Source organism: Leptonychotes weddellii, chromosome 8 (genome assembly GCF_054177405.1).
Source record: "Leptonychotes weddellii isolate Sample4059 chromosome 8, ASM5417740v2, whole genome shotgun sequence".
Taxonomy (NCBI): Eukaryota; Metazoa; Chordata; class Mammalia; order Carnivora; family Phocidae; genus Leptonychotes; species Leptonychotes weddellii.
The window spans coordinates 83,866,548-83,889,962 of NC_138376.1; the positions used below are offsets into that span (position 1 = coordinate 83,866,548).

The 23,415-nt window shown below is 44.5% G+C and overlaps 1 protein-coding gene across 4 annotated transcripts; it reads right to left on the reverse strand.

Annotated features, from left to right (window-relative positions):
* Positions 1–28: 28 nt before the first annotated feature.
* On the reverse strand, positions 29–23,415 carry DDO (D-aspartate oxidase). Of its 4 annotated transcripts, XM_081828802.1 has the most exons (6): positions 22,715–23,415; positions 20,480–20,655; positions 18,833–18,892; positions 17,521–17,629; positions 13,088–13,264; positions 29–2,053 (listed from the first exon to the last, which is right to left on the reverse strand). In XM_081828802.1, exons 1-6 carry the CDS (start codon positions 22,882–22,884, stop codon positions 1,486–1,488), a joined length of 1,260 nt encoding a protein of 419 aa, XP_081684928.1. In that variant the 5' UTR covers positions 22,885–23,415; the 3' UTR covers positions 29–1,485. The 4 variants fall into 4 exon arrangements, with proteins under 4 accessions (XP_081684928.1, XP_006729541.3, XP_030879745.2 ...); XM_006729478.3 differs by lacking the exon at positions 18,833–18,892 and having other exon boundaries at positions 22,715–22,923; XM_031023885.2 differs by lacking the exons at positions 17,521–17,629; positions 18,833–18,892; positions 20,480–20,655 and having other exon boundaries at positions 22,715–22,920.

Consider the following 23,415-nt stretch of genomic DNA (forward strand, 5'->3'; position numbering starts at 1 on the left):
AAAGAATCACACAGTCACTCCACACAGCTGGTATCCATTTTTTTATTTCTAGTCATTTCTCAATTTTCAGAGTTCCCAACTTATCTGAATTTGATACAATACCACCCCCTGGTGGGAACCTATGGGGAAGACGCACACTGGAGGATTTTTAACACTACAAGGAAAAATTAAGATCATCTAGTACACTGGTTTTCTCTCTCTCTCCTCTCTCCCTCACTCCCTCTTCCAGCCGAATGTTCTCTTTAAAAAAAAATCATATGCAAAAGCTCAGTGAACAAAACAGTAAAATGGCGCTATGCTGGGGGCTTTCTCTTTCCCACCTTCTCTTTGCCAACCTCACCTCCCCCCCCACAACCCCGGGATGTCCAAAATAGAACTTACTATCACTAAACACCAGCCATCTCCTGCCAAAATTAAAATTAAAATTAAAATTACATCTATTTCTCCAAAGCGTCCTTACCTTAGTGAATAGCACCTCCTTTACCATTCACTAAAGCCAAAACCCTCCTGAGCATTCACAATATATATGAACAGATTAACTCTGAGCAGACCTGAGTCAAGAAACCAGGTTAGACTAATTTATTTCAGCAATTCCCAAACTTATTTTATCATGACACATTTCCCCTCCTTCCCGGTAGTTTTTGTTTTTTGTTTTTTGTTTTTTACAGCTTGCAGAAAACTCTTTGGATATATTTCATTCAGAATGATTGTTCCATCCTAATCAGCAAATTAGCTCTTTGGCTGCCCCTGCTACTCAATCCTCAAAAATGCTTAGGCAAAGTCAACCACACAACAAGCGAGTGCTCAGTCATTTGTCGTAAGGGAAAGTACCACCCTTAGGTGACTGACTCCAGACAGCTATTGAGTTGATGCCATGTTCATAGGTAACTTCATCCCTGTCTTCTACCCATCATGACCAGCTGAGGGGAGGAATCGGTCGCCACAAGTACTAGGAGGAACCATGCTTTGTCTTCTATTAAATGTAATAAGCCTGTGTTGCATGATCACCGTGTCTTTTATTTAGAGGGATTATAATGCTCACTTGAATGCAACCCACAAACATCATGGGCATCTCTGCAACTGACAGCGAGGTAAGTGTTTTCCATACATTATCTCTTGCAGTGGACTTATTAGCCAAAAGATGTCAAAATCCCTACAGTTTCCAGCATCCTTGTAAATAAGCACAGAGCTTTGAACACCAGATCTAAGAGAAATCTTATTCTATAACAAGTATTTTTAACAAAAATAGAGTTTTATGCCCTATGTCATTAGTAGACTTAAGCCTCGTTCTACATTGGTACGAGATTAGGTTAGTACCAGTCCTAAGGCTACTAAGGATTCATATTGCATCATTTCTAATTTTGAAAACAAAGATAGATCTAATTAAACTTTCATGCAATGGAAAAGTTATTGGAATCAGTTCTGGTGCTTAGATTGTATTTTGATCAATAGTCTCCGGGGCCATTTGCTGTCACTTCATGTCACCTACAGCTTTGACTTGGAACTGGGGGTCCTGAGGGCTCGGACACACTCGCCCACCAGGCTGGCGGCCTCCAGAGCAGTGCCCCAGTGCACAGAGATGCCCCCACTCCCGTGGCCGTAGTGGTGGACCACAGGCAGCCGCCTACCATCCTGGGCTAGGAGCTCTGTCTGCAGCCGCAAGCCTGGCCTGAAGGGCCTTAAGCCCACCTTCTCCCTGATGTCGCAGGCTCCATGGAGGGAGGGCTCAAGAGCACAACAACGGGAAAAAATATCTCTGCTAATTTCTGCATCTGGGGACAGATTCCAGTCTCCTTTTTGCCTTGTTCCACCCAGGATTACGTTGGATATGCCGGGATAAATATATGTCAGCCCACTCCCATCTCGGATAAAATGCTTCACCCAGGGAGCCTGAACTCTGAGCACTTGGCCCCGCACGGGGAAAATCTTCGAGTCTCCTGCAAGCTGTCTGCTTCCAAGGCCTGAGCAGTTGACCACGATGTCGAAGGATGGATGAAGCTCCCACAGGTCTCCTATTCGTCGGGTGAGTATCAGGACCCCACTTCCTTTTAACCTGGGAAGAACGAGAGAGACCATTAGGTGAACCACCTCAGCAGCTTCCTGCTCAAGCCCTCACGGGAAATGACGGGCAAGGCCACCGCATCCAGGGCCCAAGCAGGCCAAATTCTAGCCACCGACTGCCTCGCATCCTTGGATACTGGGGATTCCTATACTGGAAGCTAAATGAAAACCTGTTTCAAAAATCCAAAACAAAAGAAATGTCTTGTCCTTTTCATGTTTTATAAAGTTCCTATATCATACTAGCTGCTAAATGAATACTAAATCAATCCGTATTTTAAATCCCCTAGCCTTTCTTTTTATGCCATTTATTTAGCACCTAAATTTGCAGCCTTAGGCACTTTGTCTCATATTGTTAACTCTTGCATGTTTCTTTGCTTTATTCTGGTCTCCCTAACTAGATGTTTGGAACAGGGGTCACACCCCCCACTTTATGTCTACCACAGGAATGTTAGCATGAGGGCGCCTGGGTGGCTCAGTTGGTTAAGCGACTGCCTTCGGCTCAGGTCATGATCCTGGAGTCCCTGGATCGAGTCCCGCATCGGGCTCCCTGCTCGGCAGGGAGTCTGCTTTGCCCTCTGACCCTATCCCCTCTCATGTGTTCTCTCTCATTCTCTCTCTCTCAAATAAATAAAATCTTAAAAAAAAAAAAAAAAAAAAAGGAATGTTAGCATGAGACAAATGCAAAATATTTGCAGCTGATGGACTGACAGTTGTGGTTGATAATGACATTTTGGACCAAGTATATCCATAACAAAAAGAAATGGCTTGGGGCACCTGGGTGGCTCAGTAGGTTGCGTGTGGGACTCCTGGTTTCCACTGGGGTCATGATCTCGGGGTCCTGGGATCAAGCCCTGCATGGTTGGGTTCCCTGCTTGGCGGGGAGTCTGCTTCTCTCCCTCACCCTTTGCCCCTTCCTCGCTCTTTCTCGTGCACGTGGGCTTTCTCTCAAAAATAAATAAATAAAAAAAATTTTTTAAAAAGGAAATGGCTTATCTAGGTCCTGTAAATCTTTTTTTTTTTAATTGTGGTAAAATACACAGAACATAAAATTCACTCTCTTAACCATTTTTAGGTGTACAGTTCAACAGCATTAGTTTTAATACATTCACCGATGAATTTTGTGGTGATGCTGACCAACATATTGCAGTGTGTTAATATTCCTTAAAATAGTGAATGTAAAGAAAAGACTTTTGAAAAAGAGTTTAGGAGGGCTCTCCCCTTTACCAATCAGAAGACCTTGGTCAAGTTATTTAATTTCTGTGAACTTTAATCCTCCATCCATAATTTGGAGATATCAGTACTGACTTCATAGGCTCCTTGTGAAAATGAAATGAGACAGCATCTGGAAAAAGTTTGACACAGCACATAACACATTGTAGTTCCTAAGTATTTTTTTTTAATGGGGGGAGCGGTGTGGGAAAAGGTATAGTTGCTATGCTACTATAAAATCCAAAAGGAGTTTGCCTGCTCCCCAAACCCATCTATCACTTACATTCAGTGGTTTAATAGAATGACCTTTGGACTTCAAAAAATGTTTTACGTTGATTATTATTTGAACATTATCTTGGTTTTACTTTTAATAGATTGTGGATTCCACATGTTGATAGTTAACCGTTGTGCTCTGTGTTCCAATTATTCTAATTAAAACTCAGAATTATTTTCCTAATTCAGAGAAATAAAGGAATTTTACCAGCCTGGGGACTTGACCGAACTGAACTTGTTTCCTCAACTATCACCTAAGAATAAGAATGTTGAGTCCACAGGGTTTTTATAAATATTATGTATAAATTCAACAAATGCAAATGTCCTTCTCTTCCATTTCAAGGATCCCCCTCTGGTTGCTACTAATGAAAGTCCACTCTCTACCTGGAGACTTCTGAAATTATCATAGTGATTGGAAGGCCCCCGCAGGCTTTCGGTGCTGAGTGCCTCCCTGGCCTTGACCCCAGGAGGGAACTTACTGAATGTGCCAGGGACCCATCATCCTTGTACTGTTGCGATACAACCACATGGTGATGCCCAGTCACTCTTGTTATCCCACGGGCAATGCATCAGGGGGCACCAGGGTGTAGGAGGAAACCATACCTGGAAGCTGTATGTTGGGTGACCAAGCACTTTTACAACCATACAAGGTAGTTATTTTATTCTGGGGGTTTTGAATGACATGGTTGGGGGTATAAGCTTGGAGACTTTCCCCGTGGGTTTCCTACACCTGAGCAAGACCTCATTCTAGATAGGGGGGATGCCTTGTCCCAACCTCCCATGAGGAAATGCGGAGACGGGGGACTCAAGAAGTTGTGCTCACTAATAGCACCAGACCAATGTCTCCTGGTCATCACGCTAAAACCCAAGGGTGCCCATTTTCACCAAGCCTAAATGTCAGCCCTCTGCAGGACCATGTCAGCCTGAAGCATAAAGTGGGGGGGGGGCGCGGGGGGGTTCAGCAGGAAGGAAATTGAGCACGTATGGCCCTGAGAGGGATAGGACTCCACTAAGCACTTCTTTACACACACACACACACACACACATACAACCACATCCCAGAAGCAAAGGGGAGTCCCCTCATCCTCTCTCTTCTCATGGGACTAGAGGCATCCCTGCACCCCACCTCCCATCACCTGCCTCAGCCTAAGCCATGTAAGAGAGGAATCCTGTGCAGCATGAAATAGGGAGGTGAGTGGGGCTCCTGGGTGGCTCAGTCCGTTGGGCGTCTGCCTTTGGCTCAGGTCACGATCCCAGGGTCTTGGGATCAAGCCCCACATCGGGCTCCCTGCCCAGTGGGGTGCCTGCTTCTCCCTCTCCCTCTGCCTGCCACTCCCCCTACTTGTGCATTCTCTCTCTCCTTCTGCCAAATAAATAAATAAAATCTTTTAAAAAAAAGAGTAAAAAGAAAAGAAAGAAATAGGGAGGTGGGGGTTCAGTGTGGAGACCCACTGGGGGAAAGGGGACACGGGGGAGAGACAGGGCCCTGTGAGCTCTAGTACGAGGGATGAGGCTGCTTTGACCACAGAGCTGGGCCTCTGGGCTCAGGAGGGAGGAACTGGGAGTGGGAGGTCAGGGCAGGATGTGGGGTGCAGCCCAGCAGGGACAGAACAAAGGGTACAGCAGAATCAAGATACTGCCCCGGAAGCCATGTATGCCTGGAATTCACCTGCTGAGACTTAGACCCAAAATTGTTTGCGGAGTCTAATGAGTAGAAACTGGGGGAAAACATCGTTTTTGTCATTTAAAATGTTAAAGCACTTTCATCTGGCCAAATACAGACATTTTGACACTCCTTTGGTAATATTTTAAAGCTTGTACCTTTATTCTGGGAAGATGATCCAAATAGGTCTGTGGATTATACAAATACAAAGTAAAAACTCTCTTCTAAGGATCCAAGATGACTTTGGGGTGAGAGGGTACATGACTGTCTGCGTGAAGGCCAGGATACTTCTCTGCAAACCAGATTGCTTTTGTAAAATTGGTGCCCACCAAGGAGGGTAGAGAGAAGAGGGGATGACATGGTGTCTGTTCCCCAGTTGACTCCTCACACTGGCTAGAACTTGCTTGTTAGGGGGCGAGGGCCAGAGCCCGAGGACCAGAGCCTGAGGGGACTGATTTGAAGAGAACTGGTGAGAGTCAGGCCTGAGCAGTGGAACCCCAGGTGTCAGAGCTGGAAAGAGGACAATTCTCCCCACTGCTGCTATAGTTTCAAGTGCGTTGGAATGAGGAAAACAGCATTGAGTTTTTGAGCCACTGATGAGAGAAAGAGTGAAGAGTTAGGAAGCCATTGCTAGAGATGTAGAGAGATGCAAGGAGGCTGGGAGAGGACAGTGGCCAAGAACCTGGGGGGGTGGGTAGGGCTGGCTTTGGGAAGCATTTTGTGATGTCTTTTGTATGCATTATTAGACATAGTCAATTAAAAAAATTAATCCTTGCTTCAAACCTGAAGCATGACACCTTAATAACAGTGATCAAAAAATTAACTGTGTCCAGTCTATTTGAAAATGAGATTAAAAGGAAACCTAATTTAAAACCTCACTTGGCAAATAGTACTATGCACACAGATTCATAGAAGTCCACTGTTTCCTCAAAAAGTTAAAAATAGAACTATCCTACGAGCCAGCAATACCTTTGGATAGGTATTTATCCAAAGGATACAAATATACTAATTCGAAGGGCTACATACACCCCGAAGTTTATAGCAGCATTATCAAGAATAGCCAAACTATGGAAAGAGCCCAAATGTCCATCAACTGATGAATAGATAAAGAAGAGGTACTGTGTGTACACACACACACACACACACACAAAGGACTATTACTCAGCCATAAAAAAGAATGAAATCTTGCCATTTGCAATGACGTGGATAGAACTAGAGGGTATTATGCTAAGTGAAATATGTCACTCAGAGAAAGACAATACCATATGCTTTCACTCATATGTGGAATTTAAGGAACAAAACCAATGAACACAGGGGAAGGGGGAAAAAGGGAGGGAGGCAAACCATAAGAGACTATTAACTCTAGAGAACAAACTGAGGGTTGCTGGAGGGGATGTGGGAGGGGGGATGAGATAGATGGGTGATGGGTATTAAGGAAGGCATTTGTTGTGATGAGCACCGAGTGTTGCACATAAGTGACGAATCACTAAATTCTACTCCTGAAACCAATATTATACTACATGTTAACTAACTAAAATTTAAATAAAAACTTGAGGGACGCCTGGGTGGCCTGTAGATCAGGGAGTCTGCTGATCAGGGAGCCTGCTTCTCCCTCTGCCTGCAGCTCCCCCTGCTTGTGCTCTCTCTCTCTCTCTAACAAATAAATAAATAAAAGCTTAAAATTAATTAATTAATTAATTAAAAACCTTGAAACAAACAAAAGACTACATCATATAATAAGGAATAAAATAGAGGAAAAAAGAAAAAGTCCACTGTTCCTTCATAGTGACACTTAGTGTAGCTATACCTAAAATAGCTTATAATAGTTAGATTTTAAATATACATATATATGTTTACATATATATGCATATTTTGCATGTGGTAGGAATGTAAACAATTTGTACTCTGAGGGTCAATGGTGATGTTTTCAAGATATATCCACAAATTCTTTGAACCCTTTAAGGCTGAAGCCTAATTCCCCTCCCTTTGAATGCTGGCTGAACCTAGTCACTTGCTTCTAATGAATATATATAGCATATATATACACACACACATATATACACATATATGTAAGTATATATGATAAATATATATTTTTGCAACATATGATATATGATCTTGGATTTTCTTTTGCTGTAATATATATTATTGGGACAATTGGCGAAATCTGAATAAGGTCTGTAGATTTCAGAAATGTACCCATGTTAATTTAATGCCCTCATTCTGCTTAGTTGACCTTGGTTATATAAGAGAATGGCCTTGAGTTTAAGAAATACATATTCAGTATTTGGGGTAAAGCGGCATCACATCTGCAGCTTTCTCTCAAATGGTTCAGAAAGAAAGGCATATATTTAGAGGGAAAAGGATAAAGCAAATATGGTAAGTTTAGGATTTGGGGAATCTGGGTGAAGAATACATGGGATTTCTTGTGTTTTATATATAGTCTAATATTGACCTGACCACATGATCTCATCTGATGGCCATATTCCTCACTCATTTCGTTGCAATGCATATTCTAATAAAATCAACTGCTTTCTATTTCCCACTTCTCAGAATATCCATCCCTGTTCTGACCACTCCATGAACTTGTATGTTCCATTCAGGGGTGCAGTGGCCTCTGGTCCCTTGTGTGGACGAGGCTCAGGGTTTCTATGGGCAGGGTGGTCCTGGCGGGGAGCAGCCGAGCACCCTGAGTCAGACTAGGGGGTGGGGCTTCAGGGAACAAGTCACCTGTTGCGTTGCCTTTAGGCAGTTACTGACGCCCCAGGGGAATCCCCTAAGGCTACCACATTGCACACAGCCTCCATCTATTCCACGCTAACCTTGTTGCCGCCATCAGAAAAACCAAACACCATCATTCTGCACCTGCCTGGCTGGTAACCTCCCACTTTAGCCTTGCAAAGCCAGGCAGAAAACGGGTGCTCACATTAGGCTTGCGTCTGGGACCATCATTTGTCCACAGCTCCTCTGGTCAGAGGCGACAGGTGCTGGGAGGAGGCAGAAATACCTAGAGGCCTGGAAAAGGACAGTTGGGCTCCAGGGGCAAGGTGCGTGTTGGTGTTGGGGAAGCAGGGGTCTGCTGTACAGGAAGGCCCCTTTGCAAGCTGGACATTTATAAGGCAGGGCCCATCTGTCACGTCCTGATGTACAATCCATATTTCTGTCCAACTCCTGGGGGAGCCACATGAGTTTTTTTCCAGAGGCACTGCTGTGAGTCAGGCCAAGTGGGAGAACAGAAGCTACAGGAGATGGGAGACAGGGAAAGTAACTGTGAGGCCTTGTTATTCCGGGGGAAGGAAGTACCGAGAGAGCAGTTCAGTGTGGTCAGCGCCCGCCTTACCCGGGCCACAGTATAAAGCATGGCCTCCTGAAAGAAAGCAATGCACCTAAGTTACAGGGTCCCCCAGCACAGAAATGAGGCACCCAGCCTTCCGGATGTTGTCACAGGCAGGACGATCCTGATCCAGCCGGGATGATTTATTTAGGTAGGATGTCTGGCAAAGAGACAGGCTCGGTTGACTTACTGCCTCTGTGATTCATTTCCTGGACGGGGCACGTAAAAAGCAGCAGAATATGACTCCACTGGCTGAGGATATAAAACATGATCTGCATGGCTGATTAAACCTCTGAGGGGTTTTTGTTCTTTTGTTTGTTCTGGATATTATTGGGCATCGTTTCTCTTTTTGAGAGGGAGATGATCCCTTCTGTTCTTGAAAAAAGCTGAAGATCTCAATTTTGGTTAAAAACATTTTTTTTTTTTTGGTCTTTCCTGAAAGTTTATATTATTTCAGAAGGCTGGAGCTTACGTTGGAGACATGTTTGTGCTGCTTGCTGAGTGAAAAGCCCGTTTTTGAGTCAGAACACTGTAGGCTGAACGCTCCCATTGTGTAGAAGGGGCGCACAACAGACCCTGGGTGCGAGGAACAAGCAGTGATTGTGTGGCTTCCCAGCGGGGTTTGCCCTGGAGAAGAGCAGGTGGCAGCCCACAGAGTGAGGCCCAGGGGTCCCACCCCCTCACCACAATGCCACCCTGCCTCTCACTTGGCTTGAAATCCTTGCCTGAAAGGCTTGCCTTGGGCATGGAGGAGTCCCTGCCCTACAAAGCCTGCCTCGGGAGGAAAGGGGACACGTGGCTCTCTTCCTCCCCCACGTTGGCTTTCTGGCCAGATGTCAGGCCCTGAGGGAAGAGAGGACAGCTGATCTCCACAGAGAGAGGCCCTGTGTGCTATCTGCGCAGGCCTCGCTTTGGGGAGGGGGGTGCACAGGAGGAAGAGGAAGGTATCAGGGACCCAAGACAGTGCTGAAAGGATAGAATGGGGGGTTGGTGGGACACGGGTGTGTGTGTACTGTCTGTCTGAGGCACCCACACCCCAGCCTACTGTCGTGGTGGATGTGTGTATCCAACATATGGACTGACGAAGACCTCCCCAGGACGCTAGGGGGGACAAGAGCAGCCCCTCAGGCCTCTTCTCCTTGACTCTGTCGCCTAAAACCCGACGGGAAGCAGCGTGCTCCCAGGCACGAACCCTAGCTGACCGGTCATCAGGCCAGTGGCACTGCTCTCAGGAGGTGGCTCCCACTGGCACAAAGTACCATTGAATACACTGCATTGAATATATAAATTTAAAATGTAGCATTGCATCAGGTTTGTTTTCAGGAAAAGACAGAAGGAAATATTCATGAAAAGAAAATGTTTTTCTTCTCAAAATTGGAGTGTGTGGAATGCTGTTGTGCCCAAAAGTAAGAAAGTGCTAGAGATGCAGAAATGTCAAAAAGACACAAGAGCAGCTTGAAGGGGCTCCCACTGGCCAAATCTTAGGCAATTTGAACATCAAAATAAATAATAAGACTAATAGATTATAATTCATTGAATAAAATAGGAATCCCCGAGTCCATACTGACATAAATAAATAACTGAATAAATATAGGGGGAAAAAGTTTTTCCTTATAGGAGAAAACAAACTAAATGTGGAAGGAGTTAGAAATGATCACTTGGCAGGGCACCTGGGTGGCTCAGTCCGTTAAGCCTCTGACTCTTGGGCTTCGGCTCAAGTGAGGTGTTGTGAGATCAAGCCCTGCATTGGGGGAGCCTGCTTGAGATTCTTTCCCCTTTCCTCTCCACACCCCCTTGCTCTCCCCTCTAGTCCCTACCCCCTCAAGTAAATAAATAAAATCTCTAAAAAACCGAAATTATCACTTGGCAAATATTATAGTAAAGATTGAGTCAAGAATCATGAATGAGAGCTAAAGCTAGTAGGCGAAAGTTTGATGAGGAGCAGGGTATTTACACAACTTCAAGCTGTACCTTCACAAAGCATTTCGTAATTACAAAGGGAAAATGTAGTAAATTCACACTGGAGATAACTGGCAGGCCAGGTGATCCAAGTTAACGTCACCAGAAGGGGACAAATCAACACGACGTGCCTCCTAATATGACATGCTAAGGAGCCAACATTCCTTCTGTGGGGTTCCACCAAAAACATATAACCTTAATTTGATCATGAGGAAATCTCTGACAAACCCCACGTGAGAGACCTTCTACAAAGCAACTGGTCTGTACTCTTCAAAGTTATAAAGGTCATAAAAGACAAAGACAGACTACAGACTGAAGAGGCATGATAACTAAATGTAATGTGTGACCATCGATTGGATCAGGGACCAAGTGTCTCTATACAAAGGACCTTACTGAGTCCTTTTGGGGGCAAGATATGAATGAGGTCCATAGATTCCAGTATCAATATAAATATCTAGATTTTTATCATAGTACTCTGTTTATGTAAAAGGATATCCTTGTTCCTAGAAAATATACATGGCAATATTCAGAAATCATGGGGCATCATGTCTGCAACATACTCTTAAATGGCTCTGGGAAAAAATGTATATATATATATCTACATTTCTATATATGAGAGAGTGAAAATGACAAAGAAACTATTAGGAATCTGGGTAAAGGGTTATACGAATTCATCCACTTCCCTTATCCCTGTGTCCATTACCATCCCTGACCCCGTGCCATTTCCACACAGAGAAGCCAGCCTTTGCCAGTCTCTGTGATGGGACAAACACTCTGCAGGAGTCTCCCTTCCCTGCTTCTGCCTGATCTGCTGAAGACCACAGGGATCCAGCCAGGTTTTCTATAGACCTTCCTGAACATGGAGAAAAAAGTCCAAGACAAAGGAGCCAAACAATAGATGTGGGGGTAATAATGAAACTTTCCCCCAAGTTATAAACCCCTCTAATGACAACTCACTTTTTAGACTCGACATTTTATACATGTTCTTCCATTTTTTATCATAATCAAACAAAATAGTACATAGTATAATAATGACAGTAAAGCTCGGCCCCTTGTGGCATGCCTAATAATTTCCCTTTATCTGAATTTAATTAAGATAAAGTATGTGATACCTCCATCTCAAATCACTAGCATTAACACTTCCAATTTCCTATTTCCAGTCATTTTTGTACTACAAGGAAAATGTACTACAGAGGGAAAGATCATGATGCTGCTGAAACTTGACTGTTGGCCGTTGGGCAACTTCATCACAGGATGGCTCAAAATGTTTATTTATCAGCTGATATCCACAGGGTCAAATTTAGCATGCAAACATGGTTTAAGGCCCAGTGAACAAGGCATGAAAGGGTGGGTCTAACGAAAACTGGAACTTACAAAAGGAAAATGTCCCGTATAAATAGCTAATATGTAAAAGTGAGAAGACCTCTTATAAAGCTACAAAGATGTATTGTGATGCTCCTGACATGAGCCCGACAGACTTAGGCTCCCTTGTCTGTGCTCCCAATCCACCCTCAAAATCTGTATACCCCTACTATGCGAGTTACTGTAATTGTTAATTAACATGTATAAACACACACGTGCACACACATACACATGCACACCATCACCCCTGTCAGACTCTGAATTTCTTAAGAAAAGTGATCATATTTTATCCTTTTTTTTTTTTGACCAGCTTCTAACACAGTGCCAGGTTCAGACACAGATGTTGAACACAGAATCGTGGGATTAGTGAATTGTAGGAATCAGTCATTCTATGGCCCACACCTGGGACCGGATCATCGTTGCCACTCTTATCCTGTCACTTTTCCAAGGTTTACACAATAATTCACCTTGTCCCTCTTTATCTACCAAATATAAAGATTTGGGGATTGAAAAGGCCAATGTTTCACAACCCTCAATACACTTACAATTTCTAGACTAAAGAGAGATTTATTGATGTGTCTCAAATAAAGATGCTCTTGATGTGTTTCCTAACTAGGTGGAATCAGGAAGTCCCGAAAACCAGGCCAAAATGCAAGTTCAAGGTATTTTGGACTGAACTTGGTGAGGAAGCAATTACCTAATCTAGATAAGATATGACCTCTCAGGTTTAGAGGTCTTAATTATAACAAAGAAAATAAGGAAGGTATTTTCTCTATCACTAATGAAAAAAATTTCAAAAATATTTATAATAAGCTTAAGATTCTCTGTCTAAAGAACTGGAGCAAATCATATAATTTGATAGCTGGAAGCATACTCTCCAAATGTCTCCATTTTACAAATGAGGAAATCTAAGATACTGTGTCAATGAGTGGGTTTTACTTACTGGTGGGCGGGGGACCAAATCATGCAGCATGAATAAGAACCATGCATCATGCACTAGAAGAAGATGGATGTGTTCCTATCGGTGTGGTGTCACTTACTGCTTGTGACACGAACACTGTCTTCAGATTGTTTGACACAGCCCTGGCCATTGGGAGCAACAGGACACACTGCAGGTGAGCTCTGAGGGACCACAGGGAATTTTCCATTTCTATTTTATGAGGAGCTATGAAGTTATATATGGCTATGACAGATAAAGGAAGCAGCGAGGAGCCATTTCAACTGACCTCTTCTCCAACCATGGGAGGTAAGTAGGGCTTTCACATTTCAGAGTTGTGAAAGCATGACCGAACACATGCTGGGGGAATTTCTTCAGTTCAGCCTCGGTCATCTTCCGAAACCCCAGAACCACATCAGCCCAGAATGGCACTTCTTCCGTAGGAACGCTTCGAAATATCTGCCAACTCAAATACGTAAGTGGAAAAATTTCCTGAAATTTTGTGAAATACATTACCTGTGAACCCCACATGACATTCTCTAAAGCATTTTAAAAACACACTTCCTGGGGCGCCTGTGTGGTTCAGTTGGCTAAGGTCATGGTCCCAGAGTCCTGGAATCGAGCCCCGCATCAGGCTCCCTGCTCAGTGGGGAGTCTGTTTCTCCCTCTACCCCCTCCCCCTCTTGTGCTCTCTCCCAAATAAATAAAAAAATCTTTAAAAACAAATAAATAAAAATAAAAACACAATTCCCATACACATAAAAAGAAAAATATCTACTCTTCCATTCTCTTGGGTTCAGATAATTCAGCAGCTAAGTTTGAAATGTTCATGATTGAGGGGAATAAGACATTTAAAAGTTGTGTTTTAAAAATTGGATTTAACGGGTTTTTTTCCTAAAAAGCTATCGCTCAGACTTTTTTTATTGACTTATGATTATGCATTTTTGAGGAAAGGTTTTGGTGTCTTGTAGAACATTTTACGTAAGTTGTAAGCATCCATCAGAAGCTTAAAGGTTGCCCTCAATTCCAAACAAAATGTCTAAACTGGAGTGAGCCATGGTGGGTGTAGAGGAGGCAGAGTGTGAATTATGAGTTAAGTTGTGGGTCATCCCCTCACGCTGTCAGTAAGAGAAGCTGAGTTGTCAGGAGGAGCTCAGCGACTGTTAGGCCAGCAGCATGGCCAGGGTGGATGAGGCTGGAATGATACTGGTTGTTAACAAGCCAGTAATAGCTCTACTAATAACTGCTAAGCATGTGTTTGGATTTGCAAGTCTTGGGCTGTTTTCATCAATAGGAATAAGTGTTATAAATCATGGCTGCTCTAAAATAGCAAGGAAATTCACTTGAGTGCTGTACATAGTTGCTCATGATGTGGTTGTTCACACACCAGAATTTATATATCTCTAAGGAATTCATTCAAAGGGGCCCCTGGGGAAGGTATGAATGCTGTTTGCTGCAGAGCTCCACGCTGGGCCTTCTTGCGGTCTCATTCTGCACACTCTCCCTGGGCTAGATTGCCCCTTCTCTATCTTCATCATTGTCTACAGGCCAAACACTCAGGGGGCTACGCCTCGAGCCCTCTTTTCTCTCCTGAGCTCCACAACCAGACCCAGACCTATGTCGACTTTCTCTCTCTCCCCATCCCACATGCCATCAACTGTCAAGTCTCAAGTCCCATCAACTTCTCAAATCCATCTACTCTCTGTCCCCACAATCAACACCTAATCGGTTGTACCACCATCTCTCTCTCTCCACACATCTGTTCTCCACACTACAGGCAGTATATTTTTGACATGTAAACACGATCAGTTACTTCAATGTGTAAAATCTCAATGGCTTCCCATTACCCTGGATGTTTTTCATTCCCTCCAACACACCACAGTCGCCCTAGACTCAGGTCTACGCGTAGGCGGTTCCCTCTACCTGGAATGCCGCCCCTTGTGTCCCTGACCCTGTCTCTGTCTCCTTCACTTCTACAATGTCACCAAACTAACCTACACTCATCCGGATGGTCTCTGCTGAAACATCACTTTGTTCCAGGTAGCTTCTCAAACTTCCCAGAGCAAGTTTATTCTCCAATGATATACTTCCATAGTACCCTGTACTCTCTTCCGTTGATAACTCAGGTCTTATTTGCAACTAGTTAGATTTAGGACATTCCTTACGGACCATAAGCTATATGAGGGCAGGACTGTGTCTTTTTTTCTCAAAAATTAACTCAACACATATTTATTGAGCGTTTACTATATGCTAAGCAATGTATACTAAATGGTTCCTTATTATATCTCTAATACCTAAGCGAGTACCTGATACTGGTGAATGCTGAATAAATTGTTTTGAAGAAATGCATAGATGAACAGATGAATAAGGCTATACATTTATGCCAAAGATGCTCAAGGACATTTTTGCCCCTGTCTTCACTTGACTGATTCAAATCTCTCTTTTTTGTGTGTGTGTGGAAGCAAGTGGGACAAGAATCACTCATGTGAAAGAAATAAATTACTCTCTTTTAGACCAGCTTGAAGTATATTCCTTTTAATATCCTCGATGGTGGCAAAATCTTAGTCTTGAAAGGACATTTGAATTTTAGACACAACTGTTTTCAAAAATTACTTAGAGACAAAGTTTGTGAGTTAGATATGGTCACATTGGTTTTGGACAAAAACAAATTGTGGCCATAAATCAAGGAGAACAATTTTTCTATGTGACTCATCAGCTGGATTTGGAGTTAGAGTATCAATTCATCTTCAGAAGGTAGAAAAGAAGTGCAAGTTGTTACTTGTGTTGACTGTGGGAAATTAGTGACGTCAACACCCTTAGTGATGGTGAGCAGGGCAAGAAGAGGAAAAAGGTAGAAATCTGCCTGATGCAGATGTGTTCACTAGCAGAAAATGCCAGCGGACAGCCTGAGCAAAGGAGGAGAGAGGACAGGTTTTTCTGTACAAAAGATGCAGTGGTTTTGAGAACTTAGTAAAAAGCAAGCATCTCTCTGTTCTTCAGAAAGCTGTGGGGCATTACTGTGTTATCACATAGGATATCACAGATGACATATGTGTTATGTCATAAATTAAAGACATAAAAGTGACAGAATGATTAGTGATCTCTTTTAAAGAAGCTATAGAAAGATATTGTCATATTCTAAATGCTAGTCTGCACTAGAAATGCCGAATAGGACTTTTTTAACTCTTTCATTTAATTATGCATGTCTCCTGAAATCAGATATTAAGAATCAAATAGAGGGGCACCTGGGTGGCTCAGTCGGTTAAGTGTCCAACTCTTGGTTTCAGCTCAGGTCATGATCTCAGGGTCATGAGATCAAGTCCTGCATCCGGCTCCACGCTGGGTGTGGAGGTTGCTTAAGATTTTCTCTCTCTCCCTCTCTCTCTGCCCCTCTCCAAGCCCCCACTCTGCTCCCACACTCTTGCTCTCTCTCTCTAAAAAAAAAATCAAATAGAAATGTCCTAACCATTTCAAAAATATGGTTCCTAACTAGAGGGTATTATGCTAAGCGAAATAAGTCAATCAGAAAAGACAAGTATCACATGATCTCACTGATATGTGGAACTGGACAAACAAGGCAGAGGATCATAGTGGAAGGGAGGGAAAAGTGAAACAAGACGAAACCAGAGAGGGAGACAAACCATAAGAGACTCTTAATCTCAGGAAACAAACTGAGGGTTGCTAGAGTGGAAGGCGGTGGGAGGGTTGGGGTGGCTGAGTGATGGACACTGGGGAGGATATGTGCTATGGTGAGCGCTGTGAATTATGTAAGACTGATGAATCACAGACCTGTACCCCTGAAACAAATACTACATTATATGTTAATTTAAAAAAAATTTTTAAAAGAGTAATCCCTAAAAATTGAAAATAACATAAAAAATATACTGTGTACCCAGCTGATGTAATAATCATACAAAGTGGTACTAATCCCAATAACTTTAAAGCATAGTTACACTACTGTATATCCTTGTATGTATACACTTAAGAAAAAAATGTAAACAAAAGTTTAACTTTTATAATAATCATATTAATAACAAAAAAATATGGTTCCTAAATGGCACTTCAAAAGGTAACTTTAGTTACCTACAACGTTTCCTTTTTTGGAACATCTCATTCTCCAATATCACACCTGTTGGCTTTCCATCAGCCACATGATCCGCACATAGTCCAAGCTCGGTGTTTACCTGCTATCAGTTTTTTTAGCCATATTTGTAAATCACTGCATAATCCCTGAGGAAACTCAAAATAGTATTTGTGATGAGAAACTGTAATGGCTGTTTAAAAGTCTAACACTATAAGGATGCCTGGGTGGCTCAGTCGGTTAGGCGACCGACTCTTGATTTTGGCTCAGGTCATGATCTCAGGGTCCTGGGATCGGGCCTGGCATTCAGCTCTCTGCTCAGCGTGGAGTCTACTTGGATTCTCTCTCTCCCTCTGCCTCCGTCCCTCTCCCTGCACACTCGCTTTCTCTCTCTCTCAAAATAAATAAATAAAATCTTTTTTTAGAAGTCTGATACTATATATACTAATATATATAATTAATATACTAATAACTTGTCTTTCTTGAGGTCTTTGGAGTAAAGCCTAAAATCTTCAAAATCCTCTCACATCTAGCTCAGCACTCTGCTCACAGCAGATGCTCAACAATAGTTCCCATGTTGAATTCTAAAGTCCGTTAAGATCATTCTAAATTCTAAAATAACTTCAGATTTCCTCTCTTACCCAGATACCAGATGAACACCAGCATCTTCAGCTTCTGCAGAACTGGCAATTGCAAATAGGTGATCAAAGGTCTCTCTAAACCACTGCTTCTGCTTGGGAATGGGTGTGTCTGTAACCACGGGGGAAAGCAAAGCAGAACAGAAAAAAAGTGGTGATGATAACTATGCTTCAGACAAGCCCCATCCTAGAAACTGGGAGAAAATAAAGTGGCAGGGAGGAATATTTAGATAAGGTACTATGTTGCGGTGGAGAATCCATCAGCAACCAGAGTTTTGAATGTTGACATATGCTGTTGACTTCTGTTCATGTAAAGATTAATCATCAGAGGGTAAATTGGCCAATCAGGACAAAATCTGATATATGAACCATCTGGAAGGTGGTCTTTGGCACTAGATAATATTCCAGACCTTGACAGGTCCATAGCCAATCTGAGCAGAAGTTCGTTCAGGCCGGGGGAGGTATATCCAGTTGGCCCCACAGTTGAGACGATAGAAGAAAGAACCTAGAACCTCTTTCCTGGGGCCTGAAAACAGGGCGGGTAACAAGGGAAGATCTGTGGGGCCCAGGGCAACCAGACCTAGAACAGACTATACATCAGTAGGAAGCCCAGGTTCCTTACCCTCTGATACACGGAGACGAGACAAGGTTGGCATTATGGAGCTGAGCTCCTCAGGAAGGACTTGCTGCAGCCCCATGCAAGGTTGCCATTGCCACAGGCCCCCTCCACTCCATGGACTCATGCAATAGCTTAGGGTAGCATTCCCCGGGTCGCTAGAGCACGTAGGGACCACACTAAGCACCACGTCTCTGGCAGAGTCCTGTGGATCAGTGCTCCCTGTCAGCCGGGCATCCCTGCCAGAACACAAGAGGTTGGACCCAGATCCTATCAGAGAGGAAATAAGGGTCATGGTTGAAGCCCCGAAACAGTAGTGTTTAGTGCAGGCATAGAGAGCGAGCGTAATCAGGAGGCGCCAACAAATCCAAATGGGGTGAAGAATTTGGCCACCTGATCCGCAGGGAAAGGTCATGAGGGAGAATCTAGGGACTGGGGAACAATAATCCTGAGGGGTGCTATGGGCGGGGAGCCACAGAGGAGGCGAAGGAATTGAGGCAGAGAAGATGCTGGGTAAGCTCTGCCTGGAGAGATGTCCCTAGACTTCATGGCAGAGATGAAAAGGCCTCTGGAGACAGCCTGCTCCCCAGAGTCCCCAGGTCAATGAGGGCATTTCAGTAGCAGGGTTTTATAACAACTTATAACAAGACTGCCAATAAACATTTCTTTAATGGTGGATCTGTGCCCGTGTGAACTCACCACTGTCTTCCAAAACTGCAGACTGGGCCGCTGGCTTAGAAATAAGGAAGGAATAATAAGCTGCAGAAAAGAGCTAAATTAGACCTCACATGAATTATACCCCAATGATCTAAGCCAGTGTCTGGGGCTGTATTGAAACGCATCCCTCTGTTCCCATTTCAAATCTTAACAACAAAATAGTGGCTGCAACTCACATGCTGTAGGAGTCATCCCCAAAGAATGGACAATTCCAATTCAGCAGTGGATAGCACAAGCCAGCCTGGTGATCTAACTCATGTTCAAGTGCTGCTAAGAGAAAACTGTAGCTGGAGGAATGGTAGTAATCGCGATTGTTGCTACAGCACTTACCAGGCACTGTTCTAACCGCTTTATGTGTATTACCTTTTAATCCCCCAGCAACCCTGTAGGACAGGTGTGGTCCCCATATGGTACTGACACTTATGAGCACAGAAGATATCACTGTTATCACTGGGGTTGGTCCGAAAGAAGCCCAAAGAGAAGACGGAAGTCCTTATCTGCAACACCAGAGAGAAGCACTCTCTGATCTAGGGGCCCCAACCACCTAGCTGAAGGGTGAGCTCAGGCCTCGATGGCCTGCATGGACTCTTAGATGAGCCTCCTTCACAGATGATTCCATGACTATCACGCAGCCTTCTGACCACTCACCCAGGGCTGGTGTCAGCCGAGGGGTTCCTGGACAATGGACACAAGAACTCTGGTCACAAGAAAGGTGTCCAGAAAGCGTGAACTTGCATTCTGCAAACACACCAGGTTCCTGAGCTTATTTCCTGTGCACGTGTAACTCTGATTTAAAAAAATAAAATAAAATAAAAGCTAAAATTAAAGGGGGGGAAGAGTAGAAATGAAGAAGTGGAGACAGTGAGTATAAACCTCATTGGCTGCAAAATGATTTTGGTTTTTATTTACTGCCGTTTCCCTCCTCCTTCTATTTCATGTGAAGAATACAGAATGGAAAGGGTGTGTAAACATGTTTTTAAAAAAATCAATGCGTCTTTAAGCCCGAATACATATGACTGATTGTTTGTATACTGGCTTAGAAGTGAGGATAGTTAGTCTCATTACAAGTAATTTCTGAGCTGGTGGTCATGATTGGTATTGGTGGAAAGCCTTAGAATTACCAGTTGTGGTTGTCATGAGTGCTCTTCACCAAATACTTCTGGCTGGCTGCCTTCTGGGAGCCTTAGAGAAGTGGACTTCCTGGCCCCCTTCAGAGGGGTGGGAGCAGGGGACTAGTGCTGGCCAACGACCTGTCATCAGATGTGGTGAAAGTTGCTTCCTGGCCAGAGCCTTTAACTGCTAGGGTGAAACCCCCTCCCCCAGAGCTGTCTCCCCCCAGGCACAGGTGCTGATGACATCCAAGACAGCAGCTACCCAGCCACTTAGGTCCCAGGTGATGAGCAGAGCCCTTGCTGCTGCTCAATTGACCTGTGGTTCGAGCCAGAAACGGACCTTTGTCTTGTAAGCTAAGGTTTGGAGGTTGTGTTTGTCCTGCAGTGTAACTGAGCCTTTCCTAACAGATGAACCAGGAAGAGGTTAAAACAGCATTACAGGGACATGCATATCCAGCTTTCCTTGTCCACAGAACGTCTGTCATATCTGACAGAGGAGCTAAAATCCCTCTCTTACCTGCATAGACAGGAGGAATAAGCATGCCGGCTGCCACATCGCTTGTGGTATCAGGAGTGAACTTGTCTGAAATGACCGTAATGGAGCATCCCGGGACCAGTTTGGAAACGCACATGGCAGTAGAGAGCCCCACCACACCTGCCCCCACAACTGCGATCCGTACTGGATCCATGGGCCTGGGAGGAGAGAGAGTGTGAGCTATAAACCTTGTTTAAGGGCTCTTCCATCCAGGGCAAAGCCTGGCCCTGAGGACTCTTTCCTTAGGTCCACAGCTTCTCAAAATGAGGTCTTTCCCATCAGCATTTCTCATGGGATAAAGAGAGGCCCCTGTAAGCTCTCTTTCTGCTGAATGTTGGGGTATTGAACAATAAGGTCTCAATGGAGTTTTAGACATTACACAAAACCAGCCTAAAGTTGCCTTTAAATGACACTACAGGTAAATGGGTTTGCACGGAGCCGGTGGGGGGGGGGCGGGGGGGAGGATTTCTACTCATTCTGCCCCTTCTTAAACCACGTTTCCTGTGGGCATAGCCTGGGAAGCTTGGTGAAGTCCGCAAGGTGGACAAGAGATGCCATCTCTTCTCCCAGAAACCTCCTAGGAGCGGCCACTGAGAGGACACGACCCGTGGGGCAAATTTGGAACTCAGCTCTTATTGTTCACAAACTGGTTTTTAGTTATAACGATGAGACAAAAAGTTTGAACAACTGAACCCTGCGTTCCCCTCTCCTGCCCCTCTAACTGGGAACCAACTCTCCTCTCCTCTCCCCTGCCTCTGTCACTGCTTTCCCACCCCACACCCCTCATCCCCCCGCCCCCTAACCCCCGTGCTTGAACCTGGATTCCTTTGTGCAGACTCAGGTACTAATTCAGTAATGGCGGGCGGAGGGGGGCACCCCATGTCCTGCTAGCCTCAACTCCCTCATCTGCAAGCCAGGCCATGTGAATTCTTTATTAGCTCCTTTGGGTTGGAAATAAGAAAGACCCACGGAGGTTATCTCACAAATGCAGCTCCTTCTGAGAGTTGGTATGGAAATGCAGGAGGCGGACATCCAGAAGCCTGAGACTGGCACCCAGCCTGGGAACTACAGGGTTGATGAGGGCCCGACACCCTCCCTCCTCCTCACCACTGAGCAGCAGGGGCCTGCTGAGCCTTGCTCAGCTGTCAGCTTCCCCAACTACTGTTGCTTTCCTGCTTGTCTTTCCACTTCTGTTCCCACTCTCTAACTCTCTCTGTGGGTGTCAGGCTGAAACTCCAGAGAGAGAAAATGCAATTATTCCAGTTGGCCAATGTCATCTTTATCAATGTTCTAGTACCAGGTGAGCTCACTGGGCTAAGCCAGCCTATAAATGTGCCTCTTGGCACAGTTAGTTGCCCTTTCCTGCAGATCATGGCTACCTGCCCATAAAATTCACCTTTCCTCTGGAGGGCGTTGGGCAGTTCTGCTGTGAGCAGGGCAAACATGGCAGAGCTCAGCTGTCAGTGGTTTCTTTCTTTTTTTTTTTTAAAGATTTTTATTTATTTATTGAGAGAGATAATGATAGAGAGAGAACATGAGAGGGGGGAGAATCAGAGGGAGAAGCAGACTCTCCGCTGAGCAGGGAGCCCGATGCAGGACTCGATCCCGGGACTCCAGGATCATGACCTGAGCAGAAGGCAGTCGCTTAAACAACTGAGCCACCCAGGCACCCTGTCAGTGGTTTCTTCCAGCTCTGACAGTCTCTGGCTCCATGATAATTTAAAGTCCTCCAATGAGGTTTAATGTGTGTTATTTCTATGTCTCAAGCAGTATATGCATTTCCTCAGCCGTTAGTTAATCTGCTTCCTCCCCAGTGGGCTGGCTAGCTGAGAAGGAACAGGATTGCCAGGACAGAGGGAAGGGTCTGGGGCAAGGGAGAGACCAGTGGAGGGGTGGGGGCAAGCTGGAAGAGCATAGCCCCGCTCATGTCCCCTGGAGGAAGAAGGCACCCACATATCCCCTTGCTGGCTTTCCTATTTCACAGGCTCCCCTGCCCAGCAACTTTCTCAAAATAGCTCTAATAAATTAAGTTGAGAGGGAAAGCAATCTGTGGCTGAGAACAGCCAGCTGCCAGGGAGGAGAAAAGGGAGCCAGCAAGGTGGGTGCATCCTGGCCCAGTGACTTGTGAATCAGTCACCTGATCCCACTAAGACAGCCCCAAACCCCCAGAGTACGTACAGAATGACCCCTGAGCTGCAAACAGAAGGATTCAAGTACCTGTCTCTGAAAAAGCGGTCTTGGAACCCACAGAAGGCTCTGGCATCAACACTTGTTTTCCCAGTGAGCGCTTGGTCAGGTGCCCTGAGAGACAGAGGGAAAGTAAAACTGCTTCCCATTGGGGAGTTTATTGAGGACATTTCCTCTAATCTTCCTCTCCATTGGCCCATACCCCCGTGTCTCTGTAACTTAGTTCCCTGGAGAAAGGAGGGATTAACTTCATTTTGTAAGCTCCGTGGAACTGTGGCTCTGCTGAACCCCTGGGAGCTGGTCCACCCTCAGCAGCTCTTCTCTTTCTAGTTTACAAACCTCTCCATCTTGCCACCAGTCTGGGACTTCTCCAACTGATTTGTAGGCATGGTAAATAACAGGTGAATCTGTCCAATTTCCAGCAAGTTCTGGCCAGAAGCCACATTGGTTTCCTCATTTGTCTCTTCTGGGTCAGCGGGTTGGGGCAGGAGTGGGGGTAGGGTGAGGGCAGAATAGTGTTGTGGATCACTAAGAAGACGACCTGATTGCAGCTGGAAAAATTACTCAGGAGATAATCGAGGATAAAAACCAAATGATTCTTTAGTCCAGAGATTCAAAAATTTGTTGAGTGTCCACCATGTGGTAGACACTTGAAAATTAAGAAGTTGTTGATGGGGAAGCAGTCTGATGAATCAAAATAATAATAATATTGTAACTAATATGTATTTAGC